General features: G+C 37.0%; 3 protein-coding genes across 4 annotated transcripts; all 3 read left to right on the plus strand.

The window, feature by feature from the left end:
• The first annotated feature begins 830 nt into the window (after window positions 1–830).
• Window positions 831–5,461, plus strand: LOC132191935 (uncharacterized). The gene is made up of 3 exons (XM_059607071.2): window positions 831–1,129; window positions 1,216–1,637; window positions 4,852–5,461. The coding sequence occupies exons 1-3, from the start codon at window positions 965–967 to the stop codon at window positions 5,291–5,293; spliced, it is 1,029 nt and encodes a 342-aa protein (XP_059463054.1). The 5' UTR covers window positions 831–964; the 3' UTR covers window positions 5,294–5,461.
• A 937-nt stretch (window positions 5,462–6,398) lies between these two features.
• On the plus strand, window positions 6,399–10,233 carry LOC132191911 (PHD finger protein ALFIN-LIKE 1). 2 transcript variants are annotated; one of them, XM_088510947.1, is made up of 6 exons: window positions 6,399–6,582; window positions 6,654–6,727; window positions 6,840–6,872; window positions 7,363–7,585; window positions 9,054–9,174; window positions 9,646–10,233. In XM_088510947.1, exons 1-6 carry the CDS (start codon window positions 6,518–6,520, stop codon window positions 9,892–9,894), a joined length of 765 nt encoding a protein of 254 aa, XP_088367073.1. In that variant the 5' UTR covers window positions 6,399–6,517; the 3' UTR covers window positions 9,895–10,233. The 2 variants fall into 2 exon arrangements, with proteins under 2 accessions (XP_088367073.1, XP_059463023.1); XM_059607040.2 differs by having other exon boundaries at window positions 6,535–6,727.
• Window positions 10,234–12,581: 2,348 nt separating this feature from the next.
• LOC132191253 (myb family transcription factor PHL7-like) lies at window positions 12,582–15,947 on the plus strand. The gene is made up of 6 exons (XM_088511452.1): window positions 12,582–12,713; window positions 12,846–12,922; window positions 14,661–14,700; window positions 14,831–14,888; window positions 15,023–15,095; window positions 15,334–15,947. The coding sequence occupies exons 1-6, from the start codon at window positions 12,608–12,610 to the stop codon at window positions 15,778–15,780; spliced, it is 801 nt and encodes a 266-aa protein (XP_088367578.1). The 5' UTR covers window positions 12,582–12,607; the 3' UTR covers window positions 15,781–15,947.
• The last annotated feature ends 1,214 nt before the right edge of the window (window positions 15,948–17,161 follow it).

The following is a 17,161-nucleotide window of genomic DNA, read 5'->3' on the forward strand; positions in this document are numbered from 1 at the left end:
GTTAATGTGTCACGTCAGTGCCAATAGGCAATATAATAACCACATGTGTCACTCATAATAAAAAAAAAAAAAAAGACATGTTACACATAATTCTTTCAATTATATTTTTTTGCAAATCCAATAAATTGATCACTAGTAGTCTCGTGTAGGTTCTACACAAATTCAATGATTAGTTCATACATTAATTATACGAAAATGGGTAAAATGTGAGATGAATAATGGTTTTTATCATTTCTTTAGAAGAATATATAAATATAAAAATAAAATAAATTAAAAACTTCAAAAATTAATTTCTTTTTAATAATTAAAAAAAAGAACGGGGTGACCGCCGAGCAGCCACTTTTTTTTAAAAAATTAATTAATTTTTTAAGTATTTATCTTTAATTTGTTAGTTTTTATATTTTTAAATATTTATATAATTCTTATAAAAGGATGGCACATGTCGTCATTTTATTGATGTTGACTTAACACTAACGAAATTTGTAAAATGTTTTGACAAGATTTAACTACAAAGAATAAACTTATTTTTTTGGCATACCATATGAACTTCTAATTTCATTTTAATACTATAAAAAGTTAATTGTATAATCAGGTAAATCAAATAGACTAACTTTTTATTTATTTTTTATTATCAGTTTAAGCTTTTGAAATATTTAGCATTATGGAGCCCAATATAGATCAATCAACTCTTCGGCCCTAAAATGAGAGAAGTAAAAAGGTTTTGGGCCAAAAGAGAATCTAAGCCCAATACATTAACGGGCTGACAAAGCCCATTTACAGAATCTGGTTTAGATAACTCAGCACTCAACGCACAGTGCTTTGTGGGGGAAGAAAACTCCGGCCAGAAGCGCAGGTAAAAAGGAAAAGAAAAATCCAAATAAAACCAGGCCGAGCGAGGAAGAAGGAGAAGGAAAAAGAGGAAGAAGAAATCAGAAACGGAAAAAGAAGAAGAGGAGGAAAAGGAATGGGCGTGGATTACTACAAGGTTCTCCAGGTAGACCGGAACGCCAAGGACGATGACCTGAAAAAAGCATATCGAAAGCTCGCCATGAAATGGCACCCGGACAAAAACCCTAATAACAAGAAAGACGCCGAAGCCAAATTCAAGCAAATCTCCGAAGCCTACGATGTGAAAATCCCTTCACTTTTCACTCTCATTTTTTGTTTGGTAAGACAAAAGAATGATAATTAGTGGGTTTGATTGTGTGTGAATAGGTTTTGAGTGATCCGCAAAAGCGAGCAGTGTACGATCAGTACGGGGAGGAGGGGTTGAAGGGGCAGGTGCCACCGCCAGGTGCCGGTGGGTTCCCCAGTGGGCACGAGGGCGGACCGACGTCGTTCCGGTTCTCCACGAGGAGTCCGGACGATATCTTCTCGGAGCTATTCGGGTTCTCGGGCTTCGGGGGGATGGGCGATTTCGGTGGCGGCGGCTCCCGGGCTGGCGCGTCCGGGTTCCCCAGGGGCATGTTCGGCGACGATATATTCGCGTCGTTCAGAGGCGGAGGTGGCGAGGGCTCCGGCAACCCCCTGAGGAAAAGCGCGGCGATAGAGCGCACGTTGCCGTGTAGTTTGGAGGATTTGTACAAAGGGACTACGAAGAAGATGAAGATTTCAAGGGATGTCCCCGATTCCACTGGGTAAGCTTGGGATCCTACATAGTTAAATTTTTATAGAGCTTGATTTGGATTAGTTTTTGTACCGGTAGTTATGTTGTCTCACATTGGATCACCTTGCTGCGAATACTAGTGCAGATTTAAAAGGTGGATTTAGATTCGAGATCTATATTTCCAAGTACATGTTATAATCTAAATGAAATGATTGCAAGGATGAGTATAAGGGCCCAAGAGTACCAACCTTTTATAAGAGTCAAAGTATAGCATGTTATTCTTTAGTTAATTGTTCACTCTCGAATCAACAACCTCAAGTAGATACTAAGAGCAGAGATTATATGGTTATGTGATGGTGCATTTCTTAGAATCAATCCAGTTGGTGATCTTAACATGATGCGGGGTGGAAACTGATAAAATAATTATTGGGAAATAAGACAAGGGAAGCCAACTTTAGAAGTGATCTTGGGTTAGCATGTGCATAGATCTGTCGTTTCTTCTGTTTAGTTCCTTTGAGGTTTTGCTGCAACTTGTTATACCTTTTGCTTCATAATGCACTTGTAGCATTTAAGTGATAAAATGTGTTCAATGTATTGCACTAGTTATGATGGTAATTTTCTGCTATATGCTAAACTTTTCCCTCCTTAGGCAATTCATCGGGTTCTGTGTCTTATTGGCAAAAGCATTTTGCAATAGTATCATTTATTTGTGAATATTTTTGTTTCTCAAGGACCTTAAAGAATGATTGATTTCTTTATTAATATTTTACTTTGCATGTACATGTCTCTATGTGTGTGTTGCCTTGTGCATGTTCAATACAATTGATATTTTGTTTTGGTGCCAGCTGACATTGCTAATGATGCCAATAGTTTGAAGTCTGATTGTGGAATTTATCATTGTTTAGTAGCCAGTTTTTCTGGGGTAATTTGAATGCACTTTGATTCAGCAGATGACACATTGATTTTTTGTGAGGCTATTCCTGATCATCTCCGTAATTTGCAGTCTCTTTTCTTACGTTTTGAAGCTGTATCATGGTTGAAATTAAACCTGGCTAGATCATAGTTAGTCCATGTTGGAGGCTTGGCCAATATTCTTGGTTGTAGGGACTCTTTGCCTGTGAAATATCTAGGCCTTCCGTTGGGGGCTTTGTTTAAGGCAAAATCTATTTTGGATGGTATGATTAAAAAGACGGAACAGCAATTGTTAGGTTGGAAGCCGCTTTATTTGTCTAAAGGTGGTAGAATGGCTTTGATTAAAAGCATTCTTTCCAATTTCCAGTTGGAGTGGCTAACTGTATCAAGAAAATGCAGCGAGATTTCTTGTGGGGTAGAGTCGGTGACGAGTTTAAATTCCATCTAGTCAATTGGTTTAAGATTTGTACTCCGCTTTTCTTATGGAGGTTTGGTAGTGAGGAACTTGATTCGGTAATCAAGGTCTCCTGGGGAAATGCCTTTGTCATTATGCCACAGAGAAGGAGGCTTTGTGGAGATCTATGGTGAAAGCTAAATAAGAGAGCATATGGGGTGGGTGATGCTCCAATGTGGTGTATGGGTCCTACGGTTTAGGGGTGTGGGAATTTTTTTTGTTTTTTGGGGTTTGCGTGGGGGGATGGTGGGATTTCTCTATATTTATGAGATTTGAGGTGGGAGTTGGGTCTAAAATTTGGTATGGCATGAAGTATGGTGTGAATGGGGGTGTGGGATTTTTTTTTTGTTGTTTGGGGGGTGCGCGGGGGGATGGTGGGATTTATCTATATTTATGAGATTTGAGGTGGGAGTTGGGTCTAAAATTTGGTATGCCATGAAGTATGGTGTGAAGATCAGACCCTAAAGGAAGCTTTCCTAGTGTTGTTTAGTATTTGCCCGTTTTAAGGAGGCCACGGTGGCAGATCATATACTGTTTCGAACTGCACCTGTTAGTGGAATATTACCTTCATCAGATCCATGATTGGGGGATGGAGATGGTCACCTTTTTCTTCAATCTTGTAGTCTATCAGGTTGAATTGAGTGGGCGAGGATAGGATCTATTGGCTGCTCCCTTCCAAAAGGCGGACATTCGAGGTTAAATTTTTTTATCATGTGCTTAGCCCCTTGCTTGCCTTTCTTTCCCTTGGAAGAGCATTTGGAGAAATAAGGTGCCTATGAGAGTGGCTTTCTTTGTTTGGACAGCAGTGTTAGGGAGGATCTTGACCTTGGATAATGTAAGAAAAAGGCACGTCATAGTGATGGACTTGTGTTGCATGTGCAAGAAGCGTGGGGAATCCATCGGTCATCTTTTGCTCCATTAGAAAGTTGCTAGAGACTTGTGGGTATCCGTTTTCCATCTTGTTGGGATAGAGTGGATAATGCCTGATTGGGTGATGGAGTTATTAGCTAGTTTGAGAGGTCAATTTATTAGTCACCATAATTTAGAAGCCTGGAGGATGGCTGCCAATTGGATGATGTGGTGTATCCGGAGAAAACGCAATTCCTAAAGTATTGAAGATTGTGAGAGTGATGGTAGAGTTAAAAGATATATTTTCAAAACACTTTATGGGTGGATGGCTGCTATCAACAATACTCGCTTTTCTAATTTCTAGATTTGTGTTCTTCTTCTCCTTAAGTAGGTGTTTCTCTTGTATGCTCTATGTGTACTTGGAGTGCAAGTTGCACTCCTTTGTGCTTTTTAATAAGACTGATTTACTAATTAAAAAAAATTCCACGGAACCTTATCTAAGTTGCTAATATAAATTTGATGTTGCAATATATATTGGAGGATTCCACTGTGTAGGCTTGCCATGATGCTATGTGTCTACTTTGTTTTACATATATGTATTTCAAGTAAAAAGAAGGCTTTTTGTACCCCTAAAACTTCTGAAAACCCCACTGTGATTGAACCTTTCTAACATTAATTGTTAGATAAATTGCCAGTATACAATTATACATGCCAGTGTCAAGCTTGTGTTACAGGAGAGGGTCAGTAGAAAAGACATGTAACATGTAGTTTTTGTTACAGAAGATAAAAATTTTGATGCCATAAGTGACAACATTAAAATTTCATAACAGGCTAAGGGTATTGTAGTTTTATTCCAATTTCATATTTTGTTTCATGTTCTAAATCTATTGACCTGCAGGTGTATGCAGTAAAATAGCATATGATTGATAGACTATATTACTAAAATGGGTTAATGGGATCCCGGTGTGCAGTAAACTTCTTATGGTTGTTTGTACTCGACTGGTTTTGTTTATTTTATTTTGCCGTGCAGGAGATCTAACACAGTGGAGGAAATTCTTACGATTGAGATCAAGCCAGGTTGGAAGAAGGGGACAAAAATCACCTTCCCAGAGAAAGGAAATGAACAGCGAGGAGTCATACCCGCAGACCTCATCTTTATTATTGATGAGAAGCCTCATAGTGTCTTCAAGAGGGATGGCAATGATCTAATTGTCACCCAGAAGATATCTCTTGTGGAAGCCTTGACTGGTTATACGGCACAGCTGACAACGCTTGACGGGCGGAATCTGACAGTTCCCATCAACTCCATCATCAGTCCCACTTACGAAGAAGTTATTAAAGGAGAAGGAATGCCAATCCCCAAGGAACCTTCCAGAAAGGGGAATTTGAGAGTCAAATTTAATATCAAGTTCCCTACCAGGCTTACTTCAGAGCAGAAAACCGGCATCAAGCGATTATTAACATCTCCATAACCACCGGCGATAGCTTTCCCTACCATATTCCAAACTTGTGTAAACTTGCATTTGTTTTCCCTGCTGGTTTTCATCCTGGGAAGAAAGTTTATGCTTTTGCTGAACTGAGGATTCCACAAAAACAATTATTTAGGAGTTTAAATTATTTATGATCTTTTCTTTTTCCAATCTTGTTTGAGTGCTAGCTAATGAGTTCACAGAACAAAAGTTCAATAGGCTTGCTGGCTTGAGCTGCCTTTGCGCCTTCTCCCCCTCAGTTTTTTTCGTCTCCACTCTCCTCATTGGTTTTGTCAATTACTGCAGATCACATAACCATGAAGATGTCAGAATGAAAATGGATGGATTTCTTGAGCATGCCAATCATTTTGGTGAGATGTAGACTTTCAAAAGCTGCAAATTTGCCACCAATTGTGAGAAAATAATGTCCTCAATTTTGTAAAGGGGAAGACTGCCCATTTATTAAGAAGCAGTCATATGGTACCTTAGGGCCAAGCTATCAACATCCAACATTAATTTGTGAAATGGGCTCGACTTTTGTCAATCATTCAATGCAATGTACAAACTAAGCAAGTAGAACCGTGTTTTTTTTCTTTAGCTTAATTTATTCAATCCGAGTTATTCTTATGGGTGTGCGGACTTATATCCTTAAGTCTCAAAGTTCACTATCTACATTAAAATGGTTTCTCATTTGAAGCTGTTTTTAAAATCTTTGGTTCAAAAAAACAACTGATGAATGTTTAATGGAAAGAGAAGACTTATTTATGTAATTGATTCTTATGGGTATTTATTTCAATTGAGTATTGTATGTATTGTGCCGTATAAATTGTGAAAGAAGTGTTAAGATATTAATTAAATGACTAAATTAATATATTTTTATTAGCTTAATATTTTAAATAGAAATCGGCTTAAGAAGTTGCGAAAATCGGAGGTTCAAAATTGAAATTACAAAATTGTATAGGGACCTGTCCAAGAATACGGGGAAGACAAGGGTGCAAAAAGAAAATTTCAATTCACACACTCCCCTTTTTACTATCTACACCCCTGGGGCCTCGGTTCGGGTCCGATTGGATTTATGGATTCCAAAGAAATAATAAAAAGAGGAGTGGGAATAGAAAGAAACAGACAGCGTTAATTACACACTATGACTTCCCCCTTTCTCCGTTTCGGTCCTCACCACGTTTACATGCATCTCTGAATCTCCCACGCTCTCCCCGATCCGTCCTCATGGTCTCGCCGTATCCTCTCTGCAATTCCAAATCCCACTCCTGCAATAGGTACAATTGCAATTCGTAGCCCTAAATTCACATCCAATCCGCACCGTTTTTGGATCTCTGATTGCTCACATGGAAATGGCTTCCAGTCCGCGAACCGTAGAGGAGATCTTCAAAGATTACAGTGGCCGAAGAGCTGGCCTTGTTCGTGCTTTGACTCACGGTACTTTACGCTCTCTTCCGTTCTCTCTCTCTCTCTCTCTCTCTCTCTCTCTCTCGCTCTATCCGCGAGTATCTGACAGTTGGCTTCTTTTTTTTTTTTTGGCTTGGTGCAGACGTTGATGAATTTTATGGATTCTGTGATCCAGGTATTTTTTTTTTTTTCAACTAGATTTCGTTTTGATTTATTAGTTTGAAAATTTTTCCCTTTCGGTTATATAAGATTTTTGTTTGGTTTCTGGGAAAGAAAATGGCAGAAATTTTGAACTTTTGTACTCATTTTTTTTCTTTTCTTTTTTGTTTCTATTAAATCTACTACGTTTAAGTTTCGTTGCATGGTATGGTATCAGATTCCGCTCTTGTTGGCTCTATGTGCAAATATATCTACGGTTTAATTTGAAATCTGATATATTTTTGGTCTATGGAGATGTAATGGTAGTAAAAATTAGGTAACATATTCCAAAGAATTGGAATTTCAATTCAAATTCAAATCTTTGCAACAAGGTAAAAGCCTCAAGAACTGTAGAAAACTTAATTGGGTTCACTGTTTCGTACTTAATCCAAACAGAGCTTCTAAGTTTTGAACTTTCTAAAGTTTCTATATGTTTTAGTACACCGTTCTTCTTTTGGTTTGTTTAGATAAGGAGAACTTGTGTTTGTACGGACATCCAAGTGAAACCTGGGAAGTAACTTTGCCGGCTGAGGAAGTTCCGCCGGAGCTTCCCGAGCCAGCACTTGGGATCAATTTTGCAAGAGATGGCATGAACAGGAAAGATTGGCTTTCATTGGTTGCTGTGCACAGTGATTCTTGGTTGCTCTCTGTAGCTTTCTATCTTGGAGCCCGTCTTAACCGCAATGAAAGGTAAAGTACTTCACTTTGTTGTTACTGCGTGCCTGTGCTTGATCAGTGGTGTTAACATGATTGATGTATTTGTTGAGGAGACCTTTTGGATGCCTTCGAGAAGTGGACTCTCATTGTATTTAATATTTATTTTTACACTGAAAATCCATGTTCAATTGGTGAAAATTTAATGCAATAGCAGATGGAGTTCATGGACTTACAATATAAGTTGTGGTGATGGCTCTAATTATCTTTGGTGCCTCCATTGTACATGATGAATTTATAACTTCAAATGCTGTGTGTTGAAAATAAGTGATTTAACTTCCACAAGATGTCCAAGTACTTAATTTGTTTGTCAATTTTTCTTTTTCTCATGTTAACCTGTGGACTTGTGTCACGTCATAAATCTTAACCCAAATCTCCTTTCATGAAAGGTATATTTTTGCCTCATGCTCTCCAATCTGTTGGTGTGCAAGCAACTTTAGAATATGTTGCTTTATTATTGCTATTAGTGAACCTACTCTCTTATTAGCGGGATCTTGATTCCTGGATATATGCTATGCTTTTATTTTTGATGCATTAATGGTTTACATGTTTTAGTCTTTTACCAATGGAATAAATAATGGTTCATGAGCATGGTCTGTGAATTCTGGAAGAATGTCGGTCCTGGACTCAAGTATAAAAACTATGAGCTTAAGATATCGTGAGGTACCTTTAGAGGATTCATTTAAAGAATGCGCAGGGAAACATTAGTGCCATTTTGTGGTTTGGAGGTTGCTTTAGTCTTTTTAATGGAAGAGAAGGGATGATAAAGTTATTGACTCTCCATCTACAATGTTGGTTTATGCTATCACTACTCATTAATCCATGCTGCTGAAGCAGTTTTTTTGTCACACATTTGAAGTTCATTTTGTGTAACCTGAAGTATTTTGTATATGTTAATCATATTATATGCCTTTAATGTAATTGTGGCCCTGATTGCTAATTGCTAGTGGATACATGCATATAATTTTACTCCCTTGCTATGACATGGCCTCTAGGAATGCTCTCTATACAATGGTTTCATGCATCTTATATCAAACAGCTGGGGTTGGGACAAGATTGATAGTGAGACAGTGTCCAAGGCCTTACCTGTTTATGTTTAAAGCTATCTCCTCCTGTGAGGTTGGCAGCTTTGGGTCAGAGATTTCCTGTCATGAGTGGCGTGATGATATTTAGTTTATGGTAGCTCAGAAATTGGAATGCGACTTATTGAGCAAGTTATTCTTCACATCAGTTTCCGCTATAAAGAAATTTTACTCTCTCACAACCTTATCAAAAAAAGTGTTCACAGTTTACCTTTTTCTTAATGTCCACTATTTTTTTGACCTATAAGGAGCTTTCTAGTGTATGCAAATTCACATGCTTTCCTTGTTTATACGTGTCTTTAACATAAAGTGCTCCAAGTATGGCTTCCTTCATGAGTAGTTAAGTTGGTTTTGCTTGACAGGAAGCGTCTGTTTAGCCTGATCAATGATCTGCCCACTGTTTTTGAAGTTGTGACGGAAAGGAAGCCTGTGAAAGACAAGCCGAGTGTGGACAGCGGGAGTAAATCTCGGGGCAGCACAAAGGTTAGATAGATCAAACTTTATTTTATAATTTCTTGATTCTCATCTTTCATGGAGTTTCTCATACTTAAGTTAGGACCTATCATCCTCTGTTTATCTGAGGTTCTGTTCGTCAAAATGATTATAAAATTCAGGAAAAGTTTATTGGAATGTCCTGTGTGATGATTTGTATTTGACGATGTTGGCTTGCTTTTGAATAAATGCTATTAAAGTAGAGCACGGTATGAGATGATTAAGGCTTGCAGAGCCACCCAGGTTTCCAAAAGTTGACTTCTTGCAAGAAGAATTGATTTTCCTGAGATATACTGGATAATTGTTTCATAGTACTAGCTAGGTGTTTTCTTTTGTATATTTCATGTGTATCTGGGTTGCGTGTGCGCCTTCGCTATTTTGATTACTTATAAAAAAAAATATATTTCATTGCACTAATGCACGCACATAACTGCAATCATTACTGGGTTTGCTCTTTTGTAGAGATCAAGTGATGGACAAGTCAAGAGCAATCCAAGGCTTGCTGATGAGATTTATGAGGAGGAAGAAGATGAACACAGCGAAACCCTTTGCGGGAGCTGCGGCGGAAATTACAATGCTGATGAATTTTGGATTGGCTGTGACGTCTGTGAAAGGTGGTTCCATGGAAAGTGTGTAAAGATTACACCTGCTAAGGCGGAGAGCATCAAGCAATACAAATGCCCATCTTGTATGAAGAGGGCCCGGCAGTAGGAGTCACTCTATAAGCCAATATTGGGGGGATGAATAACGTCGTTCCAGTGGCTGACAAAATAGTATAGCAGTGTTCACCTTTCAAAGTTATGTAATGAGTTTGCTTTCATACTATTTCTAACAGACCTTCTTGGGGGGTTTAAGTTATCCTTGGTTAAATATTTGCTTATATAACTAGATTCTGTTAATCTATGTTGAAATCATGAGTGACATGAATGTAGTTCGTGTTAGATTTATATTTTTCTTTATCAGCTAAATTTTAGAAGGTGAAGTGCCATCTAACATGTACATGCATGTACATGCACTGTTATCATAATGGAATATGTGATTGTTCAAGTATCCACTTGTCCTCGAGCTACCTACTATTATTATTATTATTATTATTATTTTCAATTTATTGAATGATACTAATGTGGCATATGGTGAATAGGTTTTACTAGGTGGGCCGTTAAATTCTTGAAAGGAAAATGAATAGAAGTATCGACTATGTTTATAAGATGTTCATAGGCACTGTTTGTGACATTTTTGTAAACCGGGGTGGGTGGCTATTTGATAACGAGGCAAAACACAAATAAAAAAAAAGGTATTGAAAAGGTAATTTATCGTATTGAATGTACTCGTATTGGGTTGAAAATTATGATCAAGCCTTTCAAACAATGATGATCTTTGGGGACGAAACCTTGGAGTAAATAAGGTTTAATTCTTTGACACATGGGTTGGGATGGATGACTCGCTTTCTTTTCCTCTATAAACGTCTTTTATAAGGTGTTATATGCTAATAGGCATGGCCCTCGCTTTCCTAATAAATTAATCGGGTCAAATTAGGAACCCGTAAAAGTAATCCAACCTGAAGAAGGTAGAAAATTATGGACATGGCCAAGATTGATATTTCTGGGGTAACTCGGGTTTGTTTGTTTAGCAAGTTGCCCATAGTATTTGCTTCCTTCCAAGCCTCCAACTTATGCGCCTATGATTTGAAATGACTTCAGAGTATGTTTGGCATTGCGATTTCTTAAGTTAATAGCTCGTTTTTAAACAGGCTATTTAGAAGTGCATTTGAACAAAAATGACAATTTGAAAACATGTTCGTGCAACAGTCGAGGGGTATGTTTTTAAAAACCCATGATTTTAAAGGTCGGGCCGTTCTTTTACCAAACACTTACCTGCGTTTTTAAAAATCGTGCTTTGAAATCATTATTTTTTTCAAAATCGTCATTTCATGACTCAACTACAAAGCCACAAGGCTTACAACTCACTCAACGAGTTATGTTTAATTCATACTCAATGTGGCGATTGGCACCATATCAATTCATAACCTTTCAGTTAGGTTTTCTTTCTTTTCTCTCTAGCGCCGTCAGAGAGCAAGAAAGGAAAAAAGCCTGAGGATCCTCTCCTTCCCTCTTCTATCCTTCTTTCCTCTCTCACCATGCTGCTTCTCACTGGTGATTTCTTTTCTCCGGTTATTTCCACCTCTTTTGAGGTCTTATCCGTCGCCTTGTGCGATTTATCCAATCTCATCCAAAAATCACAACTCCAGCATAACTTTCGATGCTCCACCGCCCCCTCCAAGCCACAACAATGGTTTTTTTGTTCGAATTTGTCATGAGTCTCCGATTTGGTCTCTTTGAAGCTTGATTTGTCATCCTTCGACAGCCCCGCTTCTCCACCTTCATCTTTGGCATCATCTCTTCCCGCTGCTGCCTTTCGCTCAACCTTCCGGCCACCTCGAGCCTCCGCGACTCCGCCATCTCCACTTCTGTTGTTGCTGATTTCTGGATTTGGAGATTTTTTTCCTGCTTTTTAATTTTATGCTCTGCCTTGTGTGGCTTTTGTTGGGCTTGTATTTTCTGTTGCTTATGTTTTTTGTGTTTGTTTTCGGAATTGTGTTGGTTACTCTTTGTGCTTTAGTCCCTTTAATGGACTATAACAGTGACCCTTCCACTTCTATCACTTTCCGATAGTCGTTGCTGGTTCATTCTGGGGGCTTAGATTTTGTCTATGCCCCTTTAGCTTCTGTTACCGCCATGTGCGGCCCTTTGAGAGGACCGTGTTACTTGTTTGACCCATTTTCTACCATTTGTAATTACTATTGCACTGTTTTAGTTTGTTTGGGGTTTGTTGTTGGGGAGTCCACCCCTTTTTCGTTGTTAGGATCTCCCACTTATTTTTCCTTTCGGATAAGAAGTGGTAAAAATCTTCCCCTGTAGCCCTTTCCTAATTTGCTTAGAAAAAAAAAAAGTGACGATTGGCTTTTATATCAATTGATACAAATTTTAGCTTAAAATTTATCAAACGCTGCCAAAATAATCCTAATTTTGTTCGACATCACAATAGTATAATTAATCCTTGGACGCCCATCACAAATGGACACCTACAAACAAAGAAGTAATTTTCCTGGGAAATTTCGGCCCCAAGCTTGGATTTGTTCGCCTAAAGAGTATATCATGAAACGGGAAAAAAGAGAGTGAGTTAAATTTGAATTTCTTGGAATGTCTAAAAACTTGGTTAATTCCGACAACTACAGACACTTGATGGGATATATATATATATATAGATATATACAAACCTCGATCTCAATCGACCTTAGTGCATATCGCCGCCTAATAACTTTGTCTTTTTCCAGTCCCCACAACAGGTTTTGTCTTCAACCCTCTCAATAATCGTCCTCTCTACCAGGCCATTGCTCATGCGATTCTTAGACCGGCCGGTCAATATGGGCTCGAGTCGCTCAGATGGGTCTGGGAAAGATCGCCTGCGGTGGACACAGAAGCTACATGATAGGTTCGTGCGGGCGGTTGATCAGCTTGGCGGCCCTGATAGTAAGTCTGATCCTCCATTTGATTGCATCAACGATCCACGTCGTCGTTTTATTCCACTTTCTTAATTATTGATGGCTGCATGATTTGTTTGGTGATGGTTTCATTACATTTTGTGATCATTTTGGTTGGCAGGGGCAACACCCAAGGGTATCCTCAAGGCTATGGGCGTTCATGGCCTAAGCATTTATCATGTCAAAAGCCATTTACAGGTTTCTCAATGTTCACTTTTATTTAGTTGCCATTAAATTATAGGATTGGGATAAATAAATTGCCCATCAACAATTTTAAGAATCTGGTTCGTGTGATATATCCAATGGCGTTAAACATGCCACATCAACATACAATTTAACTTTCAAATTTCAATCCAAAATTTGGAGAAAGTAAAAACTACCGCTTCTTTTCTTTCTATTCCCTCTCTGGTTTTCCACCCTAATCTTCTTCTTCTTTTTCTTTTCCCATTTTCTTGTACTTCTCCCCGGATCTGATAACCATTTTCTTGCACTTCTTGAAATACAACATGCTTTTGAAAATTGATGAGCGAGTTAGTGGTGGTACATCTATTGAGCTTATTGAAATTTCTGTTCAAAGCATCCGAGAAGGAAGCCGTAAGAAAAATGAGTGCCCAACATCAGTTCTTGAATTGGGATAAAATATTCATCTTTCATACTGGCAGCTCTTCAGTTTGCAGTATATGAGCACTTGATCGAGATTACAGAGTGGAACCGACGAAGCAAAAAGGAAAGCGAAGATACTTTTACCTTATGGATCTCAATCAATGAAGTCAATTTCTAAAATAATAAATCAATAAAAGTGAGAAGACAATACAAAAGATAACTCCAATGTGGGTGGGAGTTAAACCACAGTTCAGATTCTACTACCCATTATATGCTGAACTACAGTAGATATAACCCACACACACTACAGCCACAACGTGGGCAACCCACTTTGTTACACTCTGTTTTATGAAGCTAGAACAGAGGAAAATATAAATGGATTTTATACTTGCACCAGTCCTCTGCTCATGGAACAACTTCTCTCCCACTTCTCTCAACTCCCACGTCTACTTATGCCACGTATTTGAGACTGGGTCTTTGTGTACGTCGTGGCCTATCAGATCCCTTGAAGTTTACAGAAGTAAATTTCCGATTTGGTGGTTTCTTGGATTAAAGTTTTCATGTTCATATTAAATGGAACCTTACAGTTGCCTGTAATTTAGTTATTAACGTATATGAACCAACTAAGCCAAACAATTTATGCAGAAGTATGAGCCACGATAATGAGTTTATGCAGAAGAATGCCAAACACAAGACATCTCACCCAGAGATAGAGTTTAAGGCTTTAATACTAAAGAATACACTCTTTAATTTGATTATGCATTCGATCGAATTCTGCAGAGTAGTCTAAAGCTTTACATCAGGTCCGGCGAGAGGTGCAAGAAAATGGGAAAGACAGAGAAGAAGAAGATTAGCGTGGGAAAACCAGGGAGGGAATAGAAAGGAAAGAAGCGGTAGTTTCTACTTTCTCTAAATTTTGGATCGAAATTTGGAAGTTAAATATATGTTGACGTGGCATGTTTAACGCCATTGGATATATCACACGAACCAGATTCTTAAAATTGTTGATGGGCAATTTATTTAACATTGTCGGGAATCCCAATCCTAAATTATAAGGTATATATGAAGTAGCATATAAGGATTAACTTAAATGGTCGATTTGTTTGGTTAATATTATGAGATCAGCTATTCTTACGTATGGGGGAGTCGTGCATCTGAGATTTACCCTATATAAATTAAAATATTAATTAAATTATTAAAAAGAGTTTCCTTCTTGTTTAAGGCTCTAGTTTTACAAAAAATAAAATAAAAAATTCTAAGGAACTTTATTATTAATTTAATTAGTTTATTTTATGCTGATAATCTTTTTGGCTTTTTTTTTCCTTTTTCTCAGAAATACAGGATCTCAAAATTTGTTCCAGAATCGACCAATGGTAAGTTTTAAAAAAAAATAATTAATCCATACATTTATTTATTCGGCACTAAGAAATTCATAAATAAAAAACAAAAGTACTCGTTGATGGCTTCAATTCTCTAACGTTATTGCATGCTATTTCTCCAAAGGAGGCAGGTTTGAGAGGAGAAGTATTCCAGAAATACTGCCAAATTTCAGCACGACATCGTGAGTTGTTGCAAGTTGGAATGTTTTTTTGATGACTCCTTGTGCTTTCCAATAATTAATTACTAATAAATTTCTTCACCCTAATTATATATATGTTGTGAATTCGAATCATATATATATATATATTTTTTCAGTGCTGCTCAAGTACTTACTGAAGTGCTACAAATGCAGCTGGAAGCACAAAGGCGAATGAGTGATCAACTCGAGGTATCCAAATATATTTGCCTAAATCCCAACTTTTGCCTTAATAATTAGTAAGCAAAAACAAAGTGTCCGTTTCGTTTAGAAGTTTCAAAACGTTCGGTTTAAAAAATAACGATTTTAAAACATAGTCAATATACTGTAATTAAATATTTGGTAAAATCGTGCATTTAAAAAACAATGTATCCCTTGCTATTTGAAAACATTGATTTTAATTAATTTAGTTTGGTTTACAATATTGAAGGTTCAAAAGAGCTTGAAGCTTAAAGTGGAAGCGCAAAGAAGATTTCTCGACAGAATCGTGGAAGAACTTCGAAACCGCACAACCATTACAAAATTTAGGAAGCTGCCTTCTCCTCCGGCAATATTACTCCCTTCCCTCTGCGACGAGTCGACCGACTCAACTGCAAAAGAATTCGAATCCGATTCAGAGGCCGACAAGACCGAAATACAGCCCGAGGAAGGATTCATTAGAGCTCCGAAAAGGCTTAGGCATGTAGTTGAAGAAGAGGATGTTCTGTCGCCAACACAAAACAATATTGCTACAGTGGATTTCGAGTCCTACTGCCAAGGCATGTTTCTTTCAAAGGAACAGCAGAAAATTTCATATCCCGCTGATAATGATATCAACTTTTCGTGGAATCTGACAGCTGCAGCCAGCCCATCTCCTATAGAGTATTGGAGTGGATAGCTAATATTTAGTATTTAGAAGGGAGCATGGAAGAAACTCAAACATCTTCAATAATAATTGTCTTTCCTAATAAAGTTGTAGCACCCACGTACGTACAGAATGGCAGCAGCATTTGTAATCAAAACCGTACGGGATATGGTGTGTTGTCTTTCCTTTTTGGGATTTGATGAGAGCTTGCATTGCTTGATCCAAATAAATTATAATTATATTGTCTCGTTTCATTAAATTTTTATTTTATAATTATTATTTAATATTAATGTGACGGTATCAATTAACTTTTAAACCTTTTAAGGAAAAAAAAGATGACTGATTTAAAGTCTATCATTGTGGGATAGTTATAAGATATAAATATAATTTATAAAATTACTTTTCAATTAAATGTTATACGTTTCATTTATGATATTTGAGCACCTACATGAGGGAACACGAACCTCCCCATTTGAAATGAAACAAATGAGTCATTTTATGGTTATGATTTAAAGTTAATGCATCTAATAATATACATAATTCCATATTATTTATATTTTTAAAAGACCATTAGATACACTAACTTTAAATTATAACTATAAAATAATTTATATTCATTTAAAATAAAGAGAATCCTTCGTGAGGAGGGTGTAAAAATATTAATTAAATAATTAAATTTATCATTTATTATCAACTATCATAGTAATGCTACAGATATAACTCTTTTACAACTTTTAACATGCGTAAAGTTGTAAGCATTTAAAACCTTATGATAGCCTCCAACATTTGTAAGAAGTTAAAAAAGAATTGTATGTCTTAGTGGTTTTTTTTTTTTTTTTTTTTTGATGGAATTGAACCCTATGAGTGCTGTTGAAAAATTAATTAAATGATCAAATTTGGAGAATTTGCCTTTATGAACCATTAAGATGGCCTGGCTTGCAATTGGAATAGGCTGGCTCTATAGCCCACTGCCAGGGCCCAACCTGATCATCAGATGATTACATTTCAAATGATTTGGGCCCTGGCTTGTGCAGCCCAATTTATTTAAGAGGTGCCAAATACTAGTAATAATCATTTATGGATAAGCTAATAAGAATATGTAGGAAAAAAGAAACATAAAACAAGGCCCGTTTAGTAATAAAAAATTATTGATGTGATATAAATGTAAAAAATGATTTTTTATTTTTTATTTTTATTTTTTTGAGAGAAATGAAAAAAAGGGGAGGTGTATTGCCAAATACACCAACTTATTCATCTCTTATCTCATTCTCATACCAATAGGCTCATGTGGTAATGCTTACCAACCCTTAGATTAACCTTTTATATATATATATATATATATATATATATATATATATTAAAAATAAATTTAATTATATAATTAATATTCTAACATTTTTCATCAAAGTCGTCA

This window comes from Corylus avellana, chromosome 10 (genome assembly GCF_965113065.1).
Source record: "Corylus avellana chromosome 10, dhCorAvel1.hap1.2, whole genome shotgun sequence".
NCBI lineage: Eukaryota > Viridiplantae > Streptophyta > Magnoliopsida > Fagales > Betulaceae > Corylus > Corylus avellana.

Bases quoted from the DNA above. Each gene is read 5' to 3' on its own strand.
- LOC132191253 (XM_088511452.1), top strand. From the start codon at position 12,608: ATGGGCTCGAGTCGCTCAGATGGGTCTGGGAAAGATCGCCTGCGGTGG. The intron at 12,714-12,845 runs GTAAGTCTGATC...TTTGGTTGGCAG, and splicing joins TCAGCTTGGCGGCCCTGATA to GGGCAACACCCAAGGGTATC. The intron at 14,701-14,830 runs GTAAGTTTTAAA...ATTTCTCCAAAG, and splicing joins TGTTCCAGAATCGACCAATG to GAGGCAGGTTTGAGAGGAGA.
- LOC132191935 (XM_059607071.2), top strand. From the start codon at position 965: ATGGGCGTGGATTACTACAAGGTTCTCCAGGTAGACCGGAACGCCAAG. The intron at 1,130-1,215 runs GTGAAAATCCCT...GTGTGTGAATAG, and splicing joins AAATCTCCGAAGCCTACGAT to GTTTTGAGTGATCCGCAAAA. The intron at 1,638-4,851 runs GTAAGCTTGGGA...TTTGCCGTGCAG, and splicing joins GATGTCCCCGATTCCACTGG to GAGATCTAACACAGTGGAGG.
- LOC132191911 (XM_088510947.1), top strand. From the start codon at position 6,518: ATGGTCTCGCCGTATCCTCTCTGCAATTCCAAATCCCACTCCTGCAAT. The intron at 6,583-6,653 runs GTAGCCCTAAAT...AATGGCTTCCAG, and splicing joins AATAGGTACAATTGCAATTC to TCCGCGAACCGTAGAGGAGA. The intron at 6,728-6,839 runs GTACTTTACGCT...GGCTTGGTGCAG, and splicing joins TGTTCGTGCTTTGACTCACG to ACGTTGATGAATTTTATGGA.